General features: G+C 42.4%; 1 protein-coding gene across 3 annotated transcripts; it reads left to right on the top strand.

Annotated features, from left to right (window-relative positions):
- The first annotated feature begins 1,706 nt into the window (after positions 1–1,706).
- On the top strand, positions 1,707–17,054 carry LOC127578839 (protein FAM83D-B-like). Of its 3 annotated transcripts, none has more exons than XM_052031352.1 (4): positions 1,707–2,478; positions 9,883–10,050; positions 12,438–12,559; positions 14,277–17,054. In XM_052031352.1, exons 1-4 carry the CDS (start codon positions 2,005–2,007, stop codon positions 15,235–15,237), a joined length of 1,725 nt encoding a protein of 574 aa, XP_051887312.1. In that variant the 5' UTR covers positions 1,707–2,004; the 3' UTR covers positions 15,238–17,054. The 3 variants fall into 3 exon arrangements, with proteins under 3 accessions (XP_051887312.1, XP_051887311.1, XP_051887313.1); XM_052031351.1 differs by having other exon boundaries at positions 12,435–12,559; XM_052031353.1 differs by lacking the exon at positions 9,883–10,050 and having other exon boundaries at positions 12,435–12,559.
- Positions 17,055–21,036: the final 3,982 nt, after the last annotated feature.

The raw sequence follows: 21,036 nt of genomic DNA, 5'->3' as shown, positions 1-21,036 counted from the left end.
TTGCAACTGAATCCTTGACTTCCTGACTAACAGACCACAATCAGTAAGGATAAACAGCAACAACTCTGCCACGATTATTCTCAACATTGATGCCCACAAGGCTGTGTCCTCAGCCCCCTACTCTACTCGCTATACACTCATGACTGTGTGGCCAGTCTACAAGTTTGCAGATTATGCAACTGTAATGGGCCGTATCTCAAATAACAATGAGTTGGAGTACAGGAGGGGGATAGAAAGCTTAGTGACATGGTGTCATGATAACAAACTTTCCCTCAATGTCAGCAAAATTGCTGGATATTGACTTCAGGAGGGGGGGAGGGTCTACATCAAAGGTGCTGAGGTCGAGAGGGTTAAGAGCTTCAAGTTCCTTGGAGTGAACATCACCAATAGCTTGTTCTGGTCCAACCACATAGACACCACAGCTAAGAAAGCTCACCAGCACCTCCTTCCTACTAAAGAAATTTGTAATTTCCCCTTTGACACCAATTTTTATTGATGCACCATAGAAAGCATCCTATCTGGATGCATCAGGGCTTGGTAAGGCAACTGCTCTGCCCGTGACCACAAGAAACTGCAAAGAGTTGTGGACACAGTCCAGCGCGTCACGGAAACCAGCCTCCCCTCCATGGACTCTTGTCTACATTTCTTGCTGCCTTGGTAAACCAATTCTAATTCCTGTTGTTTTGCACCATTTAGTTTTGTAATTTGTTGTAATTTTATGTGTTTGCACTGTATTACTGCCGCAAAACAACAAATTTCACGTCATATAAGTCATTGATAATAAATCTGATTCTGATTCACTCGTGTCCATAGTTCAAAAAGTACATGCTGAAAAAAGACGCTATATAAATGCAAGTCTTTGCTGCGCTCACTATTCAATATTTGAATATCGCTGCCTTGATATTATTCACTTTTATGCCTGTCTTCATTTAAAGGGGAGAATTATCCCCTTCAGACAGATCTACCCTCCCGGCTGTTTTCGGATGAATTTAAATCAGGAGCCAATCCCGAGGTGGCTGTGGATAAAATCCGTTTAAAAAAATACACAAAGTTGAGACTGCCCAGTCAGTGGGTGTGGATTGCAGGAGCGGTAGCCAACCGGCGCTGGAGTCGGGGCGTTTGAATGCTTTGTGTCTGGAGCCGGGACTGAGGCGTGGCCGGTGCCCGCAGAGGAATGTTAGACTGTTAAACGCAGAGCTTTGGGGGACGGGACACCCAGAGGACGCGAGGGTGTTGAGACAGCTTAGGGGGTTGGGAGCCTAAGCTCCTTTTGGGGTTGGGGCACCCAGCTCTCCCTCTCTCTCTCCCCCTAGGGTCGGGGCACCCAGCTCTCCCTCTCTCTCTCCCCCTAGGGTCGGGGCACCCAGCTCTCCCTCTCTCTCTCTCTCTCTCCCCCCCTAGGGTCGGGGCACCCAGCTCTCCCTCTCTCTCTCTCTCTCCCCCCCCTAGGGTCGGGGCACCCAGCTCTCTCCCCCTCTCTCTCTCTCCCCCCCCCTAGGGTCGGGGCACCCAGCTCTCTCTCTCTCTCTCTCTCTGGGGTCGGGGCACCCAGCTCTCTCCCTCTACCTCTCTCTGGGGTCGGGGCACCCAGCTCTCTCTCTCTCTCCCCCTAGGGTCGGGGCACCCAGCTCTCTCCCTCTCTCTCTCTGGGGTTGGGGCACCCAGCTCTCTCTCTCTCTCTCTCTCTCTCTCTCTCTCCCCCCCCCCCCCCCCCCCCTAGGGTCGGGGCACCCAGCTCTCTCCCTCTCTCTGGGGTCGGGGCACCCAGCTCTCTCTCTCTCTCTCTCTCTCTCTCTCTCTCTCCCTCTCTCTGGGGTCGGGGCACCCAGCTCTCTCTCTCTCTCTCTCTCTCTGGGGTCGGGGCACCCGGCATACCTTTGGGAGGGGGAAGGTCGGTGAGAGCCGCCGAGCCTCGGGACTGGAGGGGCAGGGACAGCCGCGCGTCCCCTACCCGTTGGGTGTCGGTGTGAGGCTTCCCGTAGCCGCTCAGCCCCGCCGCACGCCATGAACGACTCCCAGTGCCTGGACGACCTGCCGGTGGTGTCGCGGTGGACGGCGGCGGCCAAGCGGGAGGTGGGCGTGCGGGACTTCTACAGCGAGAGCCAGCGGCTGGCGCTGGAGGAGCTGGTGGCCGGTGGCCGGGAGGCTTACCTCGCCTTCCTGCACCGGGAGAAGATGCCGGGCTTCCTATCGGCCGCTGAGATCGCCGACATCCTGGGCTCTGCCGTCAGACCCTCCGAGTCTTGCAACGAGTCCCTGGACCAGTCTTTCAGCGGCTCCCAGGGTCAGTCCACCGGCACCTACTTCCCCGATGCTTCGGACATCGAGGTTCCCGATCTGGACCTGGGCTGGCCGGTCTTCCCGCACAACTGGTACCGAGGGGTGACCCAGGTGGAAGTCTATTTTCAGCCCAGCTACGGGGAGCTCATCTACAGCTGCAAGGAGGCGATCAGGAACCTGATCAGGAAGGCAGAGAAGGTATCGGGCGCTTGCTTAAGGAATTCGAGTCAGGTTTATTATCATTGACATCTGTTTATTATTGTCACTTGTACCGAGGTACAGTGAAAAACTGGTCTTGCATACCGATCGTACAGGTCAATTCATTACACAGTGCAGTTACATTGAGTTAGTACAGAGTGCATTGAGTTAGTACAGGTAAAAACAATAACAGTACAGAGTAAAGTGTCACAGCTACAGAGAAAGTGCAGTGCAATAAGGTGCAAGGTCGCAATAAGGTGCAAGGTCACAACAAGGTACATCGTGAGGTCAGAGTCCATCTCATCGTATAAGGGAACCATTCAATAAGGTAGAAGATACAGGAGCCTGAGGGCACCTACCACCAGGCTTAAGGACAGCTTCTATCCCACTGTGATAAGACTATTGAACCGTTCCCTTATACAATGAGATGGGCTCTGACCTCATGATCTAAGCTGTCCTTAAGCCTGGTGGTATGTGCCCTCAGGCTCCTGTATCTTCTACCTGATGGCAGAGGAAAGAAGAATGACCCTGAGTATGTCGTGAAATTTGTTGTTTTGCAGCAGCAGTACAGTGCAAAGACATAAAAGTTACAAAAATAGTGCAAAAGCGGAATAACTAGGTAGTTTTCATGGACTGTTCAGAAATCTGGTGGTGGAGGGGAAGAAGAAGCTGTTCCTGAGTCATTGAGTGTGGGTCTTCAGGCTCCTGTACTTCCTCCATGATGGTAGTAACGAGAAGAGGGCATGTCCCAGATGGTGAGAGTCCTCAGTAATGGATGCTGCCTTTTTGAGGGACCGCCTCTTGAAGATGTCCTTGATGGTGGGGAGGGTTGTGCCCGTGATGGAGCTGGCTGAGTCTACAACCCTCTGCAGCCTCTTGTGATCCTGCACATCGGAGCCTCCATACCAGGCGGTGATGCAATCAGTCAGAATGCTTCAGAACAAAAAGGTCAAGTTTATTGTCATGTGCACAAGTATTGGTATATTATTGTCACTTGTACTGAGGTACAGTGAAAAACTTGTCTTGCATACTGTTCGTACAGATCAATTCATTAAACAGTGCATTGAGGTTTTAAATTTAAAAGTGTAGAACAATTATAGTGAAAGTAATGAGTAGATCTGCAGAGAGCAGCTTGCAACAAGTCGCCACCCTCCGGCACCATCTTGTATGGTGAGGGACAGGTACAGTGGAAAAACTTGCTTGTAGCAGCATTGCCGGCACGTAGGTTCAGATAACACACGAAACATAAATTATACAAGGCAGTGAAGAGAAAACAAACCTATGCAAAGCAAGATGTTAGTGCAAAAAAAACCTACAGAGGCAAGTTTTACAAGATTGGGAGGCATTGATGGGGTAGGCGGTCAGAATCTTTTCCCCAGGGTAGAAATGTCAAGAGGATGTGTGTTTAAGGAGAGGGGGGAATACTTCAATTCCACATCCCACTCCCATACTGACATGTCTATCCGTGGCCTCCTCTTCTGACACGTTGAGACCAGATGCAGGTTGGAGGAACAACACCTCATATTCTGCCTTGGGAGTCTCCAACCTGATAGCCTCAACAACGATTTCTCTAACTTCCAGTAACCCCAGCCCTTCTTCTTCCCACTCCCCCCCCCCCCCCACTCCTTTGTCTTCCCTTATTCCTGTGGCTCTCTTCCCCTGCCTTGATGACCTGCCCATCTCCTCTCCTCCCCTTCCCCCACCCTTTATTCCATGGTCCACTGCCGTCTCCTACCGGATTCCTTCGTCTTCAGCCCTTTGACTCTTCTACCTATCACCTCGCAGCTTATTACATCTCCCCTCGCCCACTCACCTATCTTCCCCTTCTCACCTGAACTCACCCATACCCTGCCTGCGTGTGCTCCTCCCCTCCCCACACCTTCTCCTTCTGGCTTCTGCCCTCTTCCTTTCGGCCCGAAACGTCGACTGTTTATTTCCCTCCATGGATGCTGCCTGACCTGTTGAGTTCCTCCAGCACTTCTTTTGTATTGCTTCAGATTCCAGCATCTGCAGAATTTCTTGTGTCAAAGTTTAAAGGAGATGTGCGGGGCACGTTTTTTTACACAGTGGTGGGTGCCTGGAACGCACTGCCAGGGGTGGTGGTAGTGGAAGCAGGTACAATAGTGCTGTTTAAGAGGTTGTTCGATAGACACATGAATATGCAGGGAATGGAATATGGATCGTGTGCAGGCAGAAGAGATTTAGTTTAATTCATTATTGTGTTTGCTGTTGACGTTGTGGGCCAAGGGGCCTGTTCCTGTGCTGTACTGTTCTATGTTCTGTGTTCCAAGTCCATAGTAGTGAAAGAGGTGGTCTTCTGTGTTTTTGTTGCTTAGGTAGGGTCAGGGTTGTGCAGGTCAGTCCAGGAACCTGATGGTTGTAGGAAAGTAGCTGTTCCTGAACCTGGTGGTGTGGGACTTCAGGCTTCTGTACCTCCTGCCCATTGGTAGCAGTGACAAGAGGTTCACCTGGAAACTTCAAAAGACACAGATGGGATTGTATTTATGTAGTGCCTTTAGCATTCTGAAATGCCGTTGCACTATTTCTGTGTAGGGAAATGTGGTGGCCAGCTTTGCTCACAGTAAGCAGAGAACTTAAATATTTTGTGGTGACAGAGATGCAAAAGCTTCTGGAAATAGTGGAGAACGAGTCTGGAGAGAATGAGGAGCTGCAAGAAATTACTGTTGGTATTTATTAAAAATAGTAGTGGAAGAAAATAAAGAGACCAAAAACTGATAAATTCCCAGAACCTGATGACACTTGCAACCTAGGGCTTTGGAGGTGGTTATAATCTTCCAAAATTCCTTTGATTCCAGAATGTTGTCCATGGATTGGAAGGTAGCAAGCATAACCCTGCTAAGAAAGCAGGGAAAGGGGATACATTTTTGAGAGCATGGTTGTCCTAATGTGATTGGGCTTCACCAACACTATTAATTTCTTTCTTTTTCAATCTTTTTATTAATTTTCAAATTAATACAGATTAATACATATAACATTGGTAATTATACATGTAATACAAAGAGATCGGGAGGACAATCATGACATATGTAGTCATAAAGAATAAAAAATATATTCTAGGCCCTATGGTTTCTTAGTAAACTAATATATTACAAAAAGAAAATCAAAAAGAAAAAGATTTATTATATTAAAAAAAACAAATCAAAAAAAAAGTAATAAAACGAAACAAACTTTTAAAAAAATTTCAAAAGGTAAGAAAAACTGGACTGATATTTCTCGATGATCAAAGAGCATTACTAATTTCTAGCTGATACAAAATAGGACACTAATCTGAGGGCAGCACAGTGGCATAGATAGAGCTACTGTCTCACAACTCCTGGGACCAGGGTTAAAACCTGACCTCTGGTGCTGCCTGTGTGGAGTTTGCCTTTTATCTGTGTGATCGTGTGGGTTTCCTCTCACGTCCCAGAGTGTCAGTGGTAGGTTAATTGGCCACCGTAGAGTGCATCTAATGTGTAGGTTAGCGATAGAATCTGGGGGGTGGGGTGGGGGGTGGGGTGGGTACATTAATGAGAATGTGGGGAGGATAAATTGGGATGTATAAATAGGTAGGGATGGTAGGTGTGGACTCAGTGTGGCCAAGAGTCTGTGTCCGTGTGTATGACTATATGACCGTGTAATTGGAGAAAATCCAATGTCTGTGCGATTTCAGAGACTCATTAAGAAAAATGCTGTTGGTGATTATTTCATTGAATGGTAGTTAATTATACCTGTTAAAATACACAACGAAAGCATCCAGACAGCATTGAAGACACGAGATTGAAGATGCTGGAATCTGGAGCAACAAATAATCTGCTGGAAGGACTCAGGGGCAGCAGCATCTGTGGGAGGAAAAGGATTGTCCACGTTACAGGACGAAACCCAACCCAAAACATCGACAATTCCTTTCCTCCCACAGATGCTGCTCAACCTGCTGTGTTCTTCCAGCAGATTGCTTGTTGCTCCAGACAGCATTCGAATTGGTCAACTGTTAAATCGTGATGGCCAAGGTAGGACAGAGTGGTGTTTGTAAGAAGGTAATTAAAACTCAATCTGGAAACAATCCTGTAGCTCAGATGAGAAATGTGTTTCCAAGAGGCGTATTTGCAGAATCAGTTGAGGTGTTTGTAAAAGAGAGGAGTTTGGAAAGTACATTAATAATTGTGGGGGATTTTAAACGATGATGGTGCTCCAATTGGTAACCATCTTTCTTGTCCATTTATGAGGCGTGGCCATCGTTGACAATGCCAGCATTTAATGCCTGTACCCAATTGCCTTTAAGTTGTTGACTTGCTAGGATGTTCAAAAGCCAACCATGTTGTTATGGACCTGGAGTCCTGCAAGGGCCAAGTAAGTGGTTGGGTTTTTATAACAATTTTAAAGCAAAAAAATAAGCTGCAGCTTCTGAAAATCTGAAATAAGGACAGAAAATATTAGAAATACTCAGTGGGTTTTTGCAATTTGGTGGTTGCCTGCTCATCAGAACTAATAGTAACATTGATTTGCACATTACTTAATTAACTGGCTTTAGTTCAGTCAGCTCCAAGGGTGAGACTTGAGCTTGCATCACATCATTTATCCAGGGGTCTGGATCACTGATCCAGTAATGTAACTCTTGTTACTGCATCCTGAAAATTAGTTGCTCTGCTCTCAGCCGGTTATCAGCTTTGCAGAGAAAAAGATAATGTGCTGTGGTTTACTCTCTGTGCATTTTGATGTACAGACTGTCCCCAGGTTATGAACGCCCGACTTGGAGACAATCGCACAAATGAATGAGCTCCCATAATATTATTAAACTCAAAAGACCCACATGCGTTCGTTCCTACAAACAGCAGAACCAGTTTCCTCTTTCTCTTCACTTTTAGTTGTTCTTTCTTATTAGTCCTAGGTATACTTGATGCCATTCATTACAATACTGTGGAGGTATGGTTACCATATTGAGTGATTTTTTTTTTTGTGTATTTTCTGACCGAGGGATGTATGTTTAAAAAAAAAAAATTCATTAATTATCTGGGAATGGACGGACTATACTAAGACTGAAGTTTAAAAAGCATTAACAATGAAAGTCTAACCTGGTATCGGGTGAAATGCCGAATCGATGACCAAACTGCATCCTGACTTGCACAGCAAGCAGTGAACTTATGCAGCTTAAATTTGCAGCTAAGTATTTGATCATTTAAGCTTTAATGTTGGGAGTAAGGTGGTGGGAGGTCCCGGAGAAGGCTTCCTGCGTATTGTTTGTGTCTTCTCTCTCCTGTTGAAGAAAGTGTTTGGATTATTGGTGAGATGTTGTGAATCATCTCAACTAGATTTTTAAATGCTCCTTGTACATTGCATATGGATGGTGTTGGTCATTGCTTCTTCCTTGGATTGTACAGATGGGCATTTGCAATAATGATAAAATAAAATGCTACAGATGCCAAAACCCACAATAAAAACAGTAAGTGCTAGAAATGCACAACAGGTCAGTCAGTATCTTTGGAAAGAATGAACAAGTTAAGGAATGACCCATTAGTTAGGGCATTGTTTCACTGAAGTAGCAAGTGGAGCATTCAAGTCTTGCTCCAAATGCTTGAGCATTAAATCCAGGTGACTAGTGCAATGCTAAGACACAGCTGCAGTACCTACCATCCTTTCAGATGAGATGTTAAAACAGAAGCCCTATCTACCATCTTGCATGAGTTTTAAAGGTCCTGTAGCATTATTCAATGAAGTGCAGGAGAGTTAACCCTAACATCTTTGCCAAAATGTACTCCTCGACTAACATCTAGAATTATTACCTGGTCGTTGCCTATTGCTGTTTGGGGGTGTTTGCTATTCACAAATTAGCTACTATATTTTCCTTTGGGCCAGGACACTCTTGAGTGCTTAATTGGCTGTAAATAGCTTGGGGAAGATTAGAAGTTGTTCAAGGCATTATAAAATGTATCTTTATCCTTATTGTGGGTACAATCCTGTAAGATCTTACAAAGCAAGTTTCAGTCACTTTACTGAACAATGAATTAGCTCCAACATGGTTAATGGAAAGATTAGGCATGACATGTGTTTCACCAATAAGGTAAACTAAACACTGCACCTTAGCCTCTGTTTGTACCATTGCTGTCATGGAGATAGTAGAGTTGATAGCAATGAGTAAGTAGTTTGGTCTTTGTGTATATGTGTGGTCAAAACAGAGTATTCAATCAGAGAGTATTGATTTGCAGGGTGGTGGTTCATTCCCCACATAATGGACAGCCTAATAAACACAAAGATTAAAGCTTACTCATGCCAATCCTTGGAACTGGATTACTACCTGCAATCTTCCATCACAGAACCAATGTTAAATATATATGTACTGACAGCTGCCCTTGGGTGATGGTATAGGATAACTCTGAAATATGTGGAATAGTATTTTTTTTAAACAAGGTCTGAATTCTAACCACATACATCCATAAACTATTATTCTATTCACAACTGAGTTCCAAATATGGATAAACACCAGTAGAAATGGTAATATGGCTGTCAATCTTTTCGGAGAATTCTACCTTCAAGTCAGAATGTATCCATGGAACAGGTGCGTTACTCCTCCAAGGCCAAGCTGATTTTTTTTGCTTCATATCAAAGCTGCATTGAAATTTACAGCAATTTCACCCATAACCTTAACCATAGAGAATGCGAGTAAACAGACACAGGTAACCGAGCCCTTGTTTCCTCCAGAGGTCACCAGAAGCCATTTTAGGTAACTGGTCTAACACATTTGGGGATGGCAAGCAAACTTAAATATATATGTGTATTTGATGTTGTCACCTGCCTTTGTACAGTGGTGTAAAATAATTTTTGGAATACAAGGTTCTTTCAGATATTGAGTGAAGTTGTGTTAAGTTGGGTATAAGTTGAATGAAAAGCAATGAATTGGAGCCAAAGGAAATGGCTAATTGTACCACATTATTAATCTGAAGAACAGTAATATTGGCTACGACTTATTATTGTAACAGAAACTATGATGCCATAGAGAATGGAGTAATAGAAACTTTCTTTTCACCCACATCATGATAATGGCATGCATTGTGCTTGTAGAATAAACTACACCTGCTCTTCAGAAGCCCTGACCGTGGATAATGAATGAGAATTTAAAAGCAAAAAAAATGTAGACGCTGGAAATTCGGAAAGAAAAACAAAGTACACATCAGGCAGCATCTGTAGAGAGAGAAACGGAGTTCTGATGAAGCGTCACTGATCTGAAAGGTTAACTCTGCTTCTCTCTCCACAGATGCTGCCTGGACTGCACTGTATTTCTAGTGCTGTTTTTATTGTAGAAAACAGGGTCCAAATTGCAAAATACACTCTTTCAAAAGAAAAATAATGTTTCTCTCTCCAAAGGCTAACCCACCATAAATGTTTGTATCTTTTTTTATATATATTTTGTAGGTTATTGCACTGGTAATGGACTCGTTCACAGATATTGACATTCTCCAGGACCTCCACGAAGCCTGCAGGAGGAGAAGAATCCCTGTCTATATTCTTCTCGATCAGTCTGGCCTCCCACAGTTTCAGCAAATGTGTCAGGATGCTGGTGTCTGGGTTGAGGAGGAGAGGGTATATGCACCTAATTTTGTTTTTTTTGTAATGTATTCATTCCTCAGGATCTGGGTGTCATCGACAAAGCCGACAGTTATTGTTCTTCTCTAGTTGTCCTTACGAAGTTGGAAGTGAGCTGCCTTCTTGAACCACTATGGTTCTTCTGGTGAAGAACCTGCAACTCTCTATCCACAGTACTGTTGGAAAGAGAGTTGCAGGATTAAACAGGAGATGGTAAAGGAATGGTGATCATATTTCCAGGTCAGGATAGTGTGTGACATAGAGGGCACCTGCTGGTGATAGTGTTCCCAAGCTAAGGTCTTGATGAGAAAGTTACAGGCTTTGGGAGGTGCTGCTAAAGAAGTCTCAGCAAGTAAATACAATGTGTTTTCAGATGGTACACTGGAGCCATGGTGCACCAGTGGTAGAGCAATTTAATGTTGAGTGTGTGATAATATCACTGTGCATCAAGGAAAACCTGTGAGGTAGATCTGGCCCAGGTACAGGGTTTAAGAGATTGAAAGGTAATGAAGAAATGTCCAAGACACAAGAGACTCTGCAGATGCTGGAATCTGGAGTAACACACAAAATGCTGGAGGAACTCAGCAGGTCAGGCAGCATCTGTGGAAGGAAATGGACAGTTTACGTTTCAGATCAAGACCCTGTTTTGGTCCTGATGAAGGGTCTCTACCCAGAAACGTCGACTGTTTATTTCCCTCCATAGATGCTGCCTGACCTGAAGAAATGTCCAAGTGATTTTTCCATTTCCTGCTGCAGTTCTTCACCGGAAGACTGGGAATGATGCTTAATTATAGTCTTGGTAGCAAAGAATTAGTACATTATTGTAACAAGAGAACTGTGTTGGATCTATTTATGTAAATCGTTTGGAAAGGATCTCTTTACCCTGTACCTCCTTGCCCTGTATTTTGTGTTTTTTGACAAATACTTCATCCACAATAGTGGTGCAGTTAGGAGAGCAGGTCCCTCACAGCTCCAGTGACCTGGGTTCAATCCAGACCTCTGCTGCTGTCTGTGTAGAGTTACACATTGTCCCTGTAACTGCGCGGGTTTCCTCTGAGTCTTCTGGTTTCCTTTCACATCCTACAAAAGTGCTGTTGATAGGTTAATTGCCACTAGAGTGTAGGTGAGTGGGGGGGGGGGGGGGTGAGTTGTGGTGGAATAAAATGAGTTATACTAGCATTCATGTAAAAAACAAAGCTTGAAGGGAAAAGCCTGTGTTGTATTTCTCTATGACAATGCCCAGCAGTAAATATATGTTCAATAAATGTTATTCCTAAATCAAAATATTAATTATTCTCAGTCATAGGGTATATTCCAGACTGAAAATTAGATTCTTAAGCAATAATAAATTGAGGAATGTGGATATAGAATTGATATAGAAATTCAGTTCTGAACATATTAAATGGCAGTGCTTATTTGAAGGTCCCACGTGCTTCTATTTCTTATGGTCTGACCTAATGGTTTTGTTGTTCAATAAATACGTAATGATCTTATTCCTAATTGTAGAATACTGTCTAAATGTAACGTGTCTCATTCTGGAACAATAATCATTGTCATCAGGGGATCGGGAGTGTTTGCCTTTTCATTTATTTCAAAAGAACAGTTTTATTTTTCTAGCATTTGCTTTTGTCCTTCTGTCTTGGTCCTTTTCCACAGGCTTCTGCCAATGCCAAGTGCTTGCTGCAGTAAACCCTTTAACTCGAGATGGCTTTTAGTTTCTCCTCTCTCCCCACCAATGTTAGTTACTGCTGGGTGGAGAGTAAGTTATGACCTCAAACCCTAATTTTTATTTTCTCCCCCCTGCATCCCACCCATGTTTGTTGCAGCTTCCTGTTCAGCTCCACCTCTGCCCACCAAGAAGAACAAACATATTTCTGTTTGCATCTGTTGTCATGATGTGATACGTGAAGATGTTGACAGCTTGTCACTCCAAATCATTGCACGGCATTACTGCACTGTCCCATACAGGCCAACGTACTACAGATTTTAGTAGACAGACACAGATCTTGGAGGCCCCATTGTTTTGTGTTAGCCTTTTGAAAGAGGTATCCAATTAATTCAATTATCTTCTCTTCCCAATAGCCCCTTCAAATACATAGCAATTCCTTATTACTGAATCCTCTCCCACCACCTTTTCGAGGCAACTCATTGAAATACAGTTTCTTTAGAGATTGTGTTTGAGAGAGAACCTTTAATTGTTTTTATTTTCTCTCTTCCCCTAGTCCCAACCCAAAACATTCAAGCCCAACATTGTTGCCTGACACTTTGGTTTGTATGTGCTCCTGTTGTACCAATATAATTAAAACTGGCACATATAAATGTGTGACCATGGTCTGCTCAAATTCCCTTTGTTTCAAGTTGATCCGTTCTTTCTTTTCCAGAAGATGAGAGTGCGCACCTTGAAGGGATGTACTTATTACACAAGAACAGGAGCCAAAGTTATTGGCAGAGTCCATGAAAAATTCATGTTAATTGATTGTGAAAAAGTAGCTACAGGCTCCTACAGGTAAAATAGAATGCTATTCATACATTAATCTGTGAATAATCAGCAATAGGTGTACTTCTAATTCATCTAGTCAGTAATGTCATGAATGATTCCCCAGAAAATGAGAATCCATCAAACTCCCCTGTTCATGGACTGAAGGTGTGAGGCAGAGAAATAATGTAGTGAGTGTTACTTGCTTTGCAATAGGGCATGAGTGAAGTAAATATTCTTTTCCCCACCCACAGCACTGAGTTATCACTTCTTTATTAGAACATTTAATTTTAAACAGTAATACATAGTTTTATATATACCATATGATGGCAACATTGAAAGCTCCAGCTGTTTATTTGGTTTCTCCAGAAGGAGATATTGAAAGTCATCCTTGGATCCAGCTCTATTTTTCAATTGCATCAGTCACTGGTTGGGAGTGAACCTCGGCAAGCATTGTTGACTTGAAGAAGGAAATTGGGATTGAGGGGAGAAAAAGATGTATTAATTTGGGCAATACAAGTTATGTTATTATAGCCATTTCTTGAAGCAGTAACTGTATCTTGGGGTGCAAGTCTATAGCTCCCTGGAAGTCCCAACACAAGTAGATAGGGTGGTAAAGAAGTCATATACCTGCTTGCCTTCATCTGTTGGGGCATTGAATATAAAAGTTGGGAAGTCATGTTGCAGCTGTATAAAATATTTTGGTTAGGCCACATTTGGAGTGTTGTGTGCCGTTCTGGTCACCACACTATGAGAAGGATGTGAAGGATTTGGAGAGGGTGCAGAAGAGGTTCACCAGGATGCCATCTGGATTAGAGAGTCTTAGCTATAAGGAGAAGTTGGACAAACTTGGATTGTTTTCTGTAGAGCGCTGGAGGCTGAGGGGTGCTCTGAAAGACGTTTATAAAATTATGAGAGGCATAGACAGGGCAGATAGCCAGAGTCTTTTTCCCAGGGTGGAAATGTCAAATACTGGAGGGTATAGCTTTAAGGTGATAGCGGGAAAGTTTAAAGGAGATTTAGGAGGCAAGTTTTTTTTTATATATACAGACTGTGATAAACATTTGATCTTTAAGTGAGATATAAAATTATGCCACCAGTCACATCCCATGATACTACTTGAAGAACAAGGAGTTCTCCCCAATTCCCATTGCTATTTAATGCTCAACCAACTTAAGAAACAAATCATCTCATTAGTACTTCATTTCTATTTGTGGGAGACTGCTGTATTGCAATATAGTCATTTGCTACATTACAGCTGTTATTATAACTTTAACAAAAACAATGGCAGTTAATCATTTCGAAACACCTCAAGATTGTGAGGGTGCTATGTGATCTTTACTGTGCTGATTTTAACTGATTTGAGCCAATTTGATAGCAGTTGAGGTGCTGCAATTGTAAGAGCCTTGTTAGGTGCCTGGTACGTGCTTCCAGGGGAATTGATGGAAGTAGACACAATATCAAAGTTTGGGAGGCATTTAAATAGACACCTGAACAGACAGTGAATTGAGGGATTTGGGCCACATGTATACAGATATGCAGTTTAAATTGGCATCATGCTCAGCACAGACATCGTGGGCTGAAGGGCCTGTTCCTGTGCTGTACTGTTCTGTGTTTTTATGTACATAACTTGTTTAAAAATCTATCTTTGCCTTTTTTAACTTTTCCTCATGTTTGTGTTTTTTTTTTTAACTCCTCTCCCCACATTCCCCCCCATCCCCTGTGTTTTGCTCCATTTCTTCTGCAGCTTCACTTGGACAGATGGCAAGCTGAACCGCAGTAATCTGACAGTTCTGTCGGGGCAGTTGTCCGAGTTTTATGATGAAGAGTTCCGAATACTGTACGCCCAGTCAGAACCAATACCGCTCAAGCACACAGACTACGGGAACCGTGCTATTTATGAGGAGTTCACGATGAAAAGATTGCTGTCCAAAGATCCCACAGTCGCTAACACTTTAAGACAAGGAATTGTGGAGTGTTCTCCAAATAAGCGCAAACCCGCTGAGAAAAGGCCGCGCCCACAGAGCTCTGTCAGTTCAACAGATCAGTGCGTGTGTGAAGCATCGGCCCCGGCTGATAATGCCCCTCCAATAAATGAGGAGGTGAAGAGTGTTTCTACACAGACTGAGCTAGAATGGTTGTCGGAGACCACAGTGAATGGAGCTTCCACACAAACCTGTATTTTAATGAAGGAGATGGAAACCCAAACCTCGTTCTTCTCAAAATCATCTACAGCTCAGACCTCTGCTGGTACTGGAATCATTCAACGGGCTCAAATAATAGCTTCAGTGCCAGAGACATCCACAGAGGTGACTAAAGGAGAGTCAACTGACTTGGGCAATTTGCCTCCTGCCTCCACCGCAGAATCCACCAATAGTTCGAGTACTTCATCTGGCACCACTGTTTCTGAGAGTCAGCCATGCTCCAAAGCTGTCAGGTATCCTCGAGTGGACCTCCGCTGTGCTGACTCCTCCCTAAAGAACTACTTTCAGAAGCTGACCAAAGAGCGACAGTTGCATTACTCTGTCATTCGCTCAAAGCTGAACAACATGGTTGCCATCCTCTCGAGAAACCAGCACCTGAGCGTTATCCATAGCCGAGGGCCAGGCCAGTACAATGTGAGGGATAAGAGAGAGTTGATGAGCAGGAGCAGGGTCTTCGGATTCAGGGATGCACCCATGCTGGCTTCATTGGCACTGCGAAATTGAATCTGTGCCCAATCACCTATGCAGTTAAATATGGACAGGCAATGCAATGAATAGTATTTGCTCCTTGGATGAAGTGTTTTTGTTTGGCCTGCAGGTTAAATGTTCGGTTGTTTGTGCCAGTATGCACTTCGTTTCTTACGACAGAGCCAGACTGTCAACGGTTTTGACGCATTATTTTTCTTGAATCACTGTCATCTTTTTATTCAAAAAAAGGGAATCTTTACCCCCTTGTCTTAGCTGTGCACCAGCGTTTAGCTGTCTCGCCTCTGAATTGAGAGATTGTGGGTTCAAGCCCCACTCAAGACTCCGGGCTTGCACTGTGTTGCAGGACTGAAGGAGTTCTATATTGTCAGACGTGCCACCTCTTGGACGAGATGTTGAATTGAGGCTCCTGTCTCCACCTGCCTCCAAGGGTAGATATGAAAGATCCCATGTAATGAAAAGCACTGTTGTTTTATATAACCACTTTATAAGTGCTGCCTTTCTTTTTTCGCCTGTGGTACTTGGTTTTATTTTGAGAAACAAAGATTTGTGCTAATGATTGATGGAATCAAGAGTGTGAAACTATTGTTGTGGAAACTTAAAAATGACACTGGGGTGGATTATGATAGCAGTCTGAAGAAATATTCTCCTGGAGGACTTGAATGACTTGGCATTTGTTTTTGCTTCCTTAAAGTAAGGAACAACATATTGAAAAATTCAAATACATTACCTCAGTTGCTTTGAGGGGCAGAATACGATTTTGTCACATAATTAACTTCACTGCTTTTGAAACTTGATCACATTGAAATGAAGAACATTTTGGTCTTCCGGCTTAAAGATGAAAGGAGAGGAATTTTCTTTCTTGGTCTTGATTGCTTTGACCCAAGTTCAAGAACTAACATCCACAATCCCTCAGGAAAAAAACAAGTAAAAAAAATTTTTTTTTTTCAGGGTACAATCATGATGTGTGTAACTTTTTAGTAATATTGGATATAATATTGGCCTTCCTCCTCTTTAGCTTTATTTAATACTATTAATGTATCCTTCTATTTCCTCTATCAATATATCCTTTTTCTTTATTATCACCACTCATCCCCCATATTTATCCAGCTTCCCTATAAATGCATCTACATTGTTCATCTTAATCAGCCCTTGTGGTGAGCTCGGTGTTCACCCACTCCTGAATAAAGAGGTTACTCATAAATTGCATTATTTCATTTATTAACCTTGTGATCCCCAGTTTTTGACTCTCCCCAGTTTCAAACAAATTTACCAAGTGTACTTTCATTAATTTTAAATGCAGTTTAATGGATTTAGTTTTGGATGTCATTTTGTAAATCTGTGTGTAAAGACCTGAAAACCCTATTCATAAACTTGCATGCAAGTTTTAAAAAGCAAATCAGCTTAAGTTGAGTATTAAATATTACACCTGGCTCAAAGATCCCTGCATTCTGCCAGATGATTTAGCCCTAATCTCTACAGGAGGTGAAATGGGTTTTTCCATGTATCAGCTATCCCTCCATTTCCCCTGAGCTGTTAAGGGAATGCCAGACTGGAGCCTCTACATACAGCCATAAGGACTGCCTTTAGCGGGTCATAACTTTACATAACCAGATGTTTACAGCTGCTGAATGAAGTTTTCCATCCCATCTGTAAGTTGTGGCTTTGTCATCTGCATCCCAAGATAACATCCCAGTATCTAGTTCACTGCCCAAGCCAAAACTCCTGAATTATCATTGTTTACCAGTGACTAGCTTATTCTGTGTATGTCTGTGATTTGTAGCAGGAATGATTTCATTGGTGTTCTAATCCTTCCGGACCGCGCCCCCCCCCCCCCCCCCCCCCCCCCCGCCATTTCCTACCTCCCCAAACTCCACAAGGATCTGAACCAAAACTTGCAAGCTAACTTCTATACATCAACTCTGGCTATTCCTAATCTTGAGATCAAGGCAAATGCATTGCATTGCTACATGTTATATTGTTCTCTGCTTGGTTATTAATGACATAAGAATGAAACTGACCGTTGTGCCCTACTGAGGACTTTGCCTTTGAGTTTATACCTTGTATCTAAATGGGAGGTGTATTTGTTGCTGCTAATGGTGTGTTCATTAGTTATACTGCCAACTGTGTATATTTGCCTTGTTATTACATGTATATCTTATGAGTGTGCTGGAGCAACATTGAATTAGAGAATGGGTTGTAATTCACTGCCACTCAGAGCTTGTAGGCAGAAATCTAGCTACTGAATTTGAAATTACTGGAGCCCTGCTCGATACCTTCATCTGGGACCTTTGCATCGGAGGACTGGAGGATTGAAAACTGATTAAAGAAACTGAGCTCTAACTGCAGTGATTTTGGACATTAATGCCTAGAATGTAGAATTATTGAACAATATAACTGCCCTAATCCCATTGTGAAACAATCACTTTTTGACATGAGCCTCTTTAATTTGATGCTGATGATCATTTTTATGTAAGTTGTTTAACTACCAAATCTTTTGAAGACTAAAAGTCCAGAAATCCTGATTTTTAAGGTGAATAGTGGCTGACTGAAATAAAACAAAAAAAAAAATTATGTTACGGTTCTGATGAAAGGCATTTAGTTGTAAAGTTAACTCTGTCACTTGTAGATGCTAGTTGACTGGCTGAGTATTTCTGACATTTTTTATTTAATTTCCAATTACCAGAATCTGGTATTTTGCCTTTGCATTAAGAACATAGAAAACCTGCAGCACAATTCAGGCCCTTCGGCTATTTGTCAACTGAGATGCACATCACTTAGAACAGGTCCCTTGGCCCATGATGTCTGGGCCGAGCATGATGCCAAACTGAACCTAATCCCTGTGTCTTGATATTGGTGGTCGGCTTAAACTAAACACCTAGTGGTGCCTGGAGTTTGTTAAAGTCTGTATGGGAAGGAAAAAGATTATTTTCATTTCTTTATCCACGTGAATCATACTGAAATTTCCTTGCCCAATTAGGTCAGGAACTGAGAGTCGCACATTTGCAAATGGGGACCTTTCAATGTGTGGGGGAAGAAATAGTGGTTGCTTTAGCAGTACTGACCTATTAGGACATAGAACAGGTCCCTTGGCGCACGATGTCTGGGCTGAGCATGATGCCAAATTGAACTAATCCCTTCTATCTGCACCTGATCCAGATACCTTCATTGCATATACAAGATGTGTGCTTACAGGAATTGATAGGAGTTCACTGAACCCAGATGTTGTAAATACACATTAGAATTTAAAGTTTCCCACCCACCACTCCCCTCAAACATCTGTTCAAAAAGAAAGTTGTGATAATCATGATGTTTGATTGAGGTCCTTTTTAAAAAAAATTATTTTAGTTTAACAGGCAGAGTCTGATAAAGGGCCCATTCTGCGCTGGACCTCTCTATGACTTTATGTCCCAACTGATCATCAAACATCCACTTTCACACTGATCCTACTCTAACCCATTTTATTCTCCCCACCTAGGTTCTCCCACTCATCTACACACTAGGGGCAATTTACAGTTGTCCATTAACCTCTCAGTCTACATGTTTTTGGGATGTTGGAGGAAGTGGGAGCACCTGAAGGAAACCCATACTGTCAAAGGGAGTGTGTGTAATTTCCACATGGATGACATCAATGGTCATGATGAACCTGGGTCACCGGAACTGTGAGGTAACAGCTCTACAAGCTATTCCACTATGATCTTTGGGCTGTCAACATAAATCCTCATAACAATTGCACCATAATGTCAAAAATGAGCTAATTACGTCATAGAATTGGAAGCCATTCAACCTGTCAGGTCTGTGATGAGCCCAAATAATCCCATTTCTGCACACTCTCCTCAAGGCCCTGCAAATTACTTGTCCTCACGTCCTTGTCCAATTCCAAGTTGAAAGCCCTGATTTGTTGTTTCCACCACCCTTAAAGGTGGTGAGTCCAGATCATAATTTCTCTGTAAAGTTTCTCTGCGCAACACCCGTGAATCTTATGCCCAGAAATTTAAATTTGTGCCCCGGTCCTAGTACTAACTGGTAATGGGATGTCCAAGTAAGTGCTTTTCTATTGCCATACCTACACAAAAAAGGTTGGTCAATATTTTTGGACACTTCTCCGTATGCTAACATGAGATTGATAGCTTTTGTTACCTGGTGATATTAATCAGAATGGGAAGTGAGTGTGAAGTTTGGTCATTGGTCAGCCATTTTATCATTAAATGGTGGAATGGGTTTGAAGGCTAAAAGATCTAATCCAGTTCCAGTGTTTCTGTTCTTTGCTGTTCTTTGCTGTTCCTTGGGTCTCGATCACAGTCACAAAGAGTACTTGTCTTTCAGGGGTGTCTGCATATTATGTAATCTACCAATTATGATCTTGAATGGAATTCACTGTTGGACTCGGGGAATTACTAGACAATAATTTACCTCAGATTAATATAATAAAGGAAATTTGCAAAAACAAGTAGGATATGCCAGAAATGTACAATTCTTCAATCAGCATTCATGTAAAGAAACCTATCTTATTACTTTATCAATTATGATTAATAATAATAACTGATCTCAATCTCAACTTATTCCAGTTTTTCCACTCATTTCCTGAATCTAAACATATTCATTCCTTTGTGAGCTATCTTTCTATCCTTCAAAACAAAATATCCATTCATTACATTCTATGTAGTTCTTAAGATGTTCCTTACTCTGATTAAGTTCTTTACATGTCATAATGATTGCAAGATGAGGTTTGGCCAATCTTAATTCATCAATCTTAAAAAGAGCAGGCAATCCCAAATTTGTAGTATTTATTTTTTCACCTACACTTATCCCTCAAAGCTTTTTTCAATCACTCTTTATATGCTTGCCCTATCAAAGTAATGATATCTGCTTTTGGAAATTTTCTACCTGTGCTGACACATCTCTTCAAATCCATATGCTGATAAAATTTTATACTAATTTTCTAGTGACATGTCTTCATAATTTACATGTAGATACATTCCTTTGCTAAATTATTACAGGCAGATATATAATCTCAAAATGCATTGGCATCCTTCCCCTAGCTCTGTCTGTAGTGATTTAATCTATTAACGCTGCTCAGTTTAATCTCTCAACCATTCATAAAGGTATCATTAACACTGCCACTCCCTTCCCTTTTCATAGTATCCCAGTTCTTTCCAAATCAAGTGTATTATATGGCTTCCAAAGTTAGCTTAAATTGGAGCCGAGTCTGTAATTAATACCACACATCTATAGGTGGGTTTTGTTTATAGTTCCTCTATTTTACTTAAAATGATTGATGCATTGGTTTGAAGGCTATGTTTGGTTTGCTGTTTCCTTGCTCCTTTGATTTGAGCTTTTGTTATTGTATTTGCCTAATTTCTGAAAAATATTCTTTCTCAGCTGTCCCAACAATTTTGTTCTTTAATATTTATTTGCTCTACTATATCATATGTACTTAAATTTTTCCCCAGATTATGCTATCCACTTTTTCTAAAGAGTATTCCATCTCTTTCTTTTAGATGTCTGCTTGTTCTTTGCTATTTTCTTTGTTACATTGAATGTCTCAATATTTAAAATAATGTGGTGTGATACCTTGAAGTGTCCCAGAAACCATTGTTCATGCTCCTGTTTAACTATAAACAAACTTATGCAGTGCAAATATTACATTGCTTTCATATCGTCTTTACTAAACTTGGCATGTCCTAAAGAGAAACAGGAGAAACAGAGGACTGCAGATGCTGGAATCTAGATGAAAAACACGATGATGCTGGAGGAACTCAGCAGGCCAGGCAGCATCTGTGGAGAAAAGCAGAAGGTCAACGTTTTGGGTCAGGA

Source organism: Pristis pectinata, chromosome 16, assembly GCF_009764475.1.
Source record: "Pristis pectinata isolate sPriPec2 chromosome 16, sPriPec2.1.pri, whole genome shotgun sequence".
Classification (NCBI taxonomy): domain Eukaryota; kingdom Metazoa; phylum Chordata; class Chondrichthyes; order Rhinopristiformes; family Pristidae; genus Pristis; species Pristis pectinata.
This window is presented reverse-complemented; position numbering and strand designations above follow the sequence as displayed.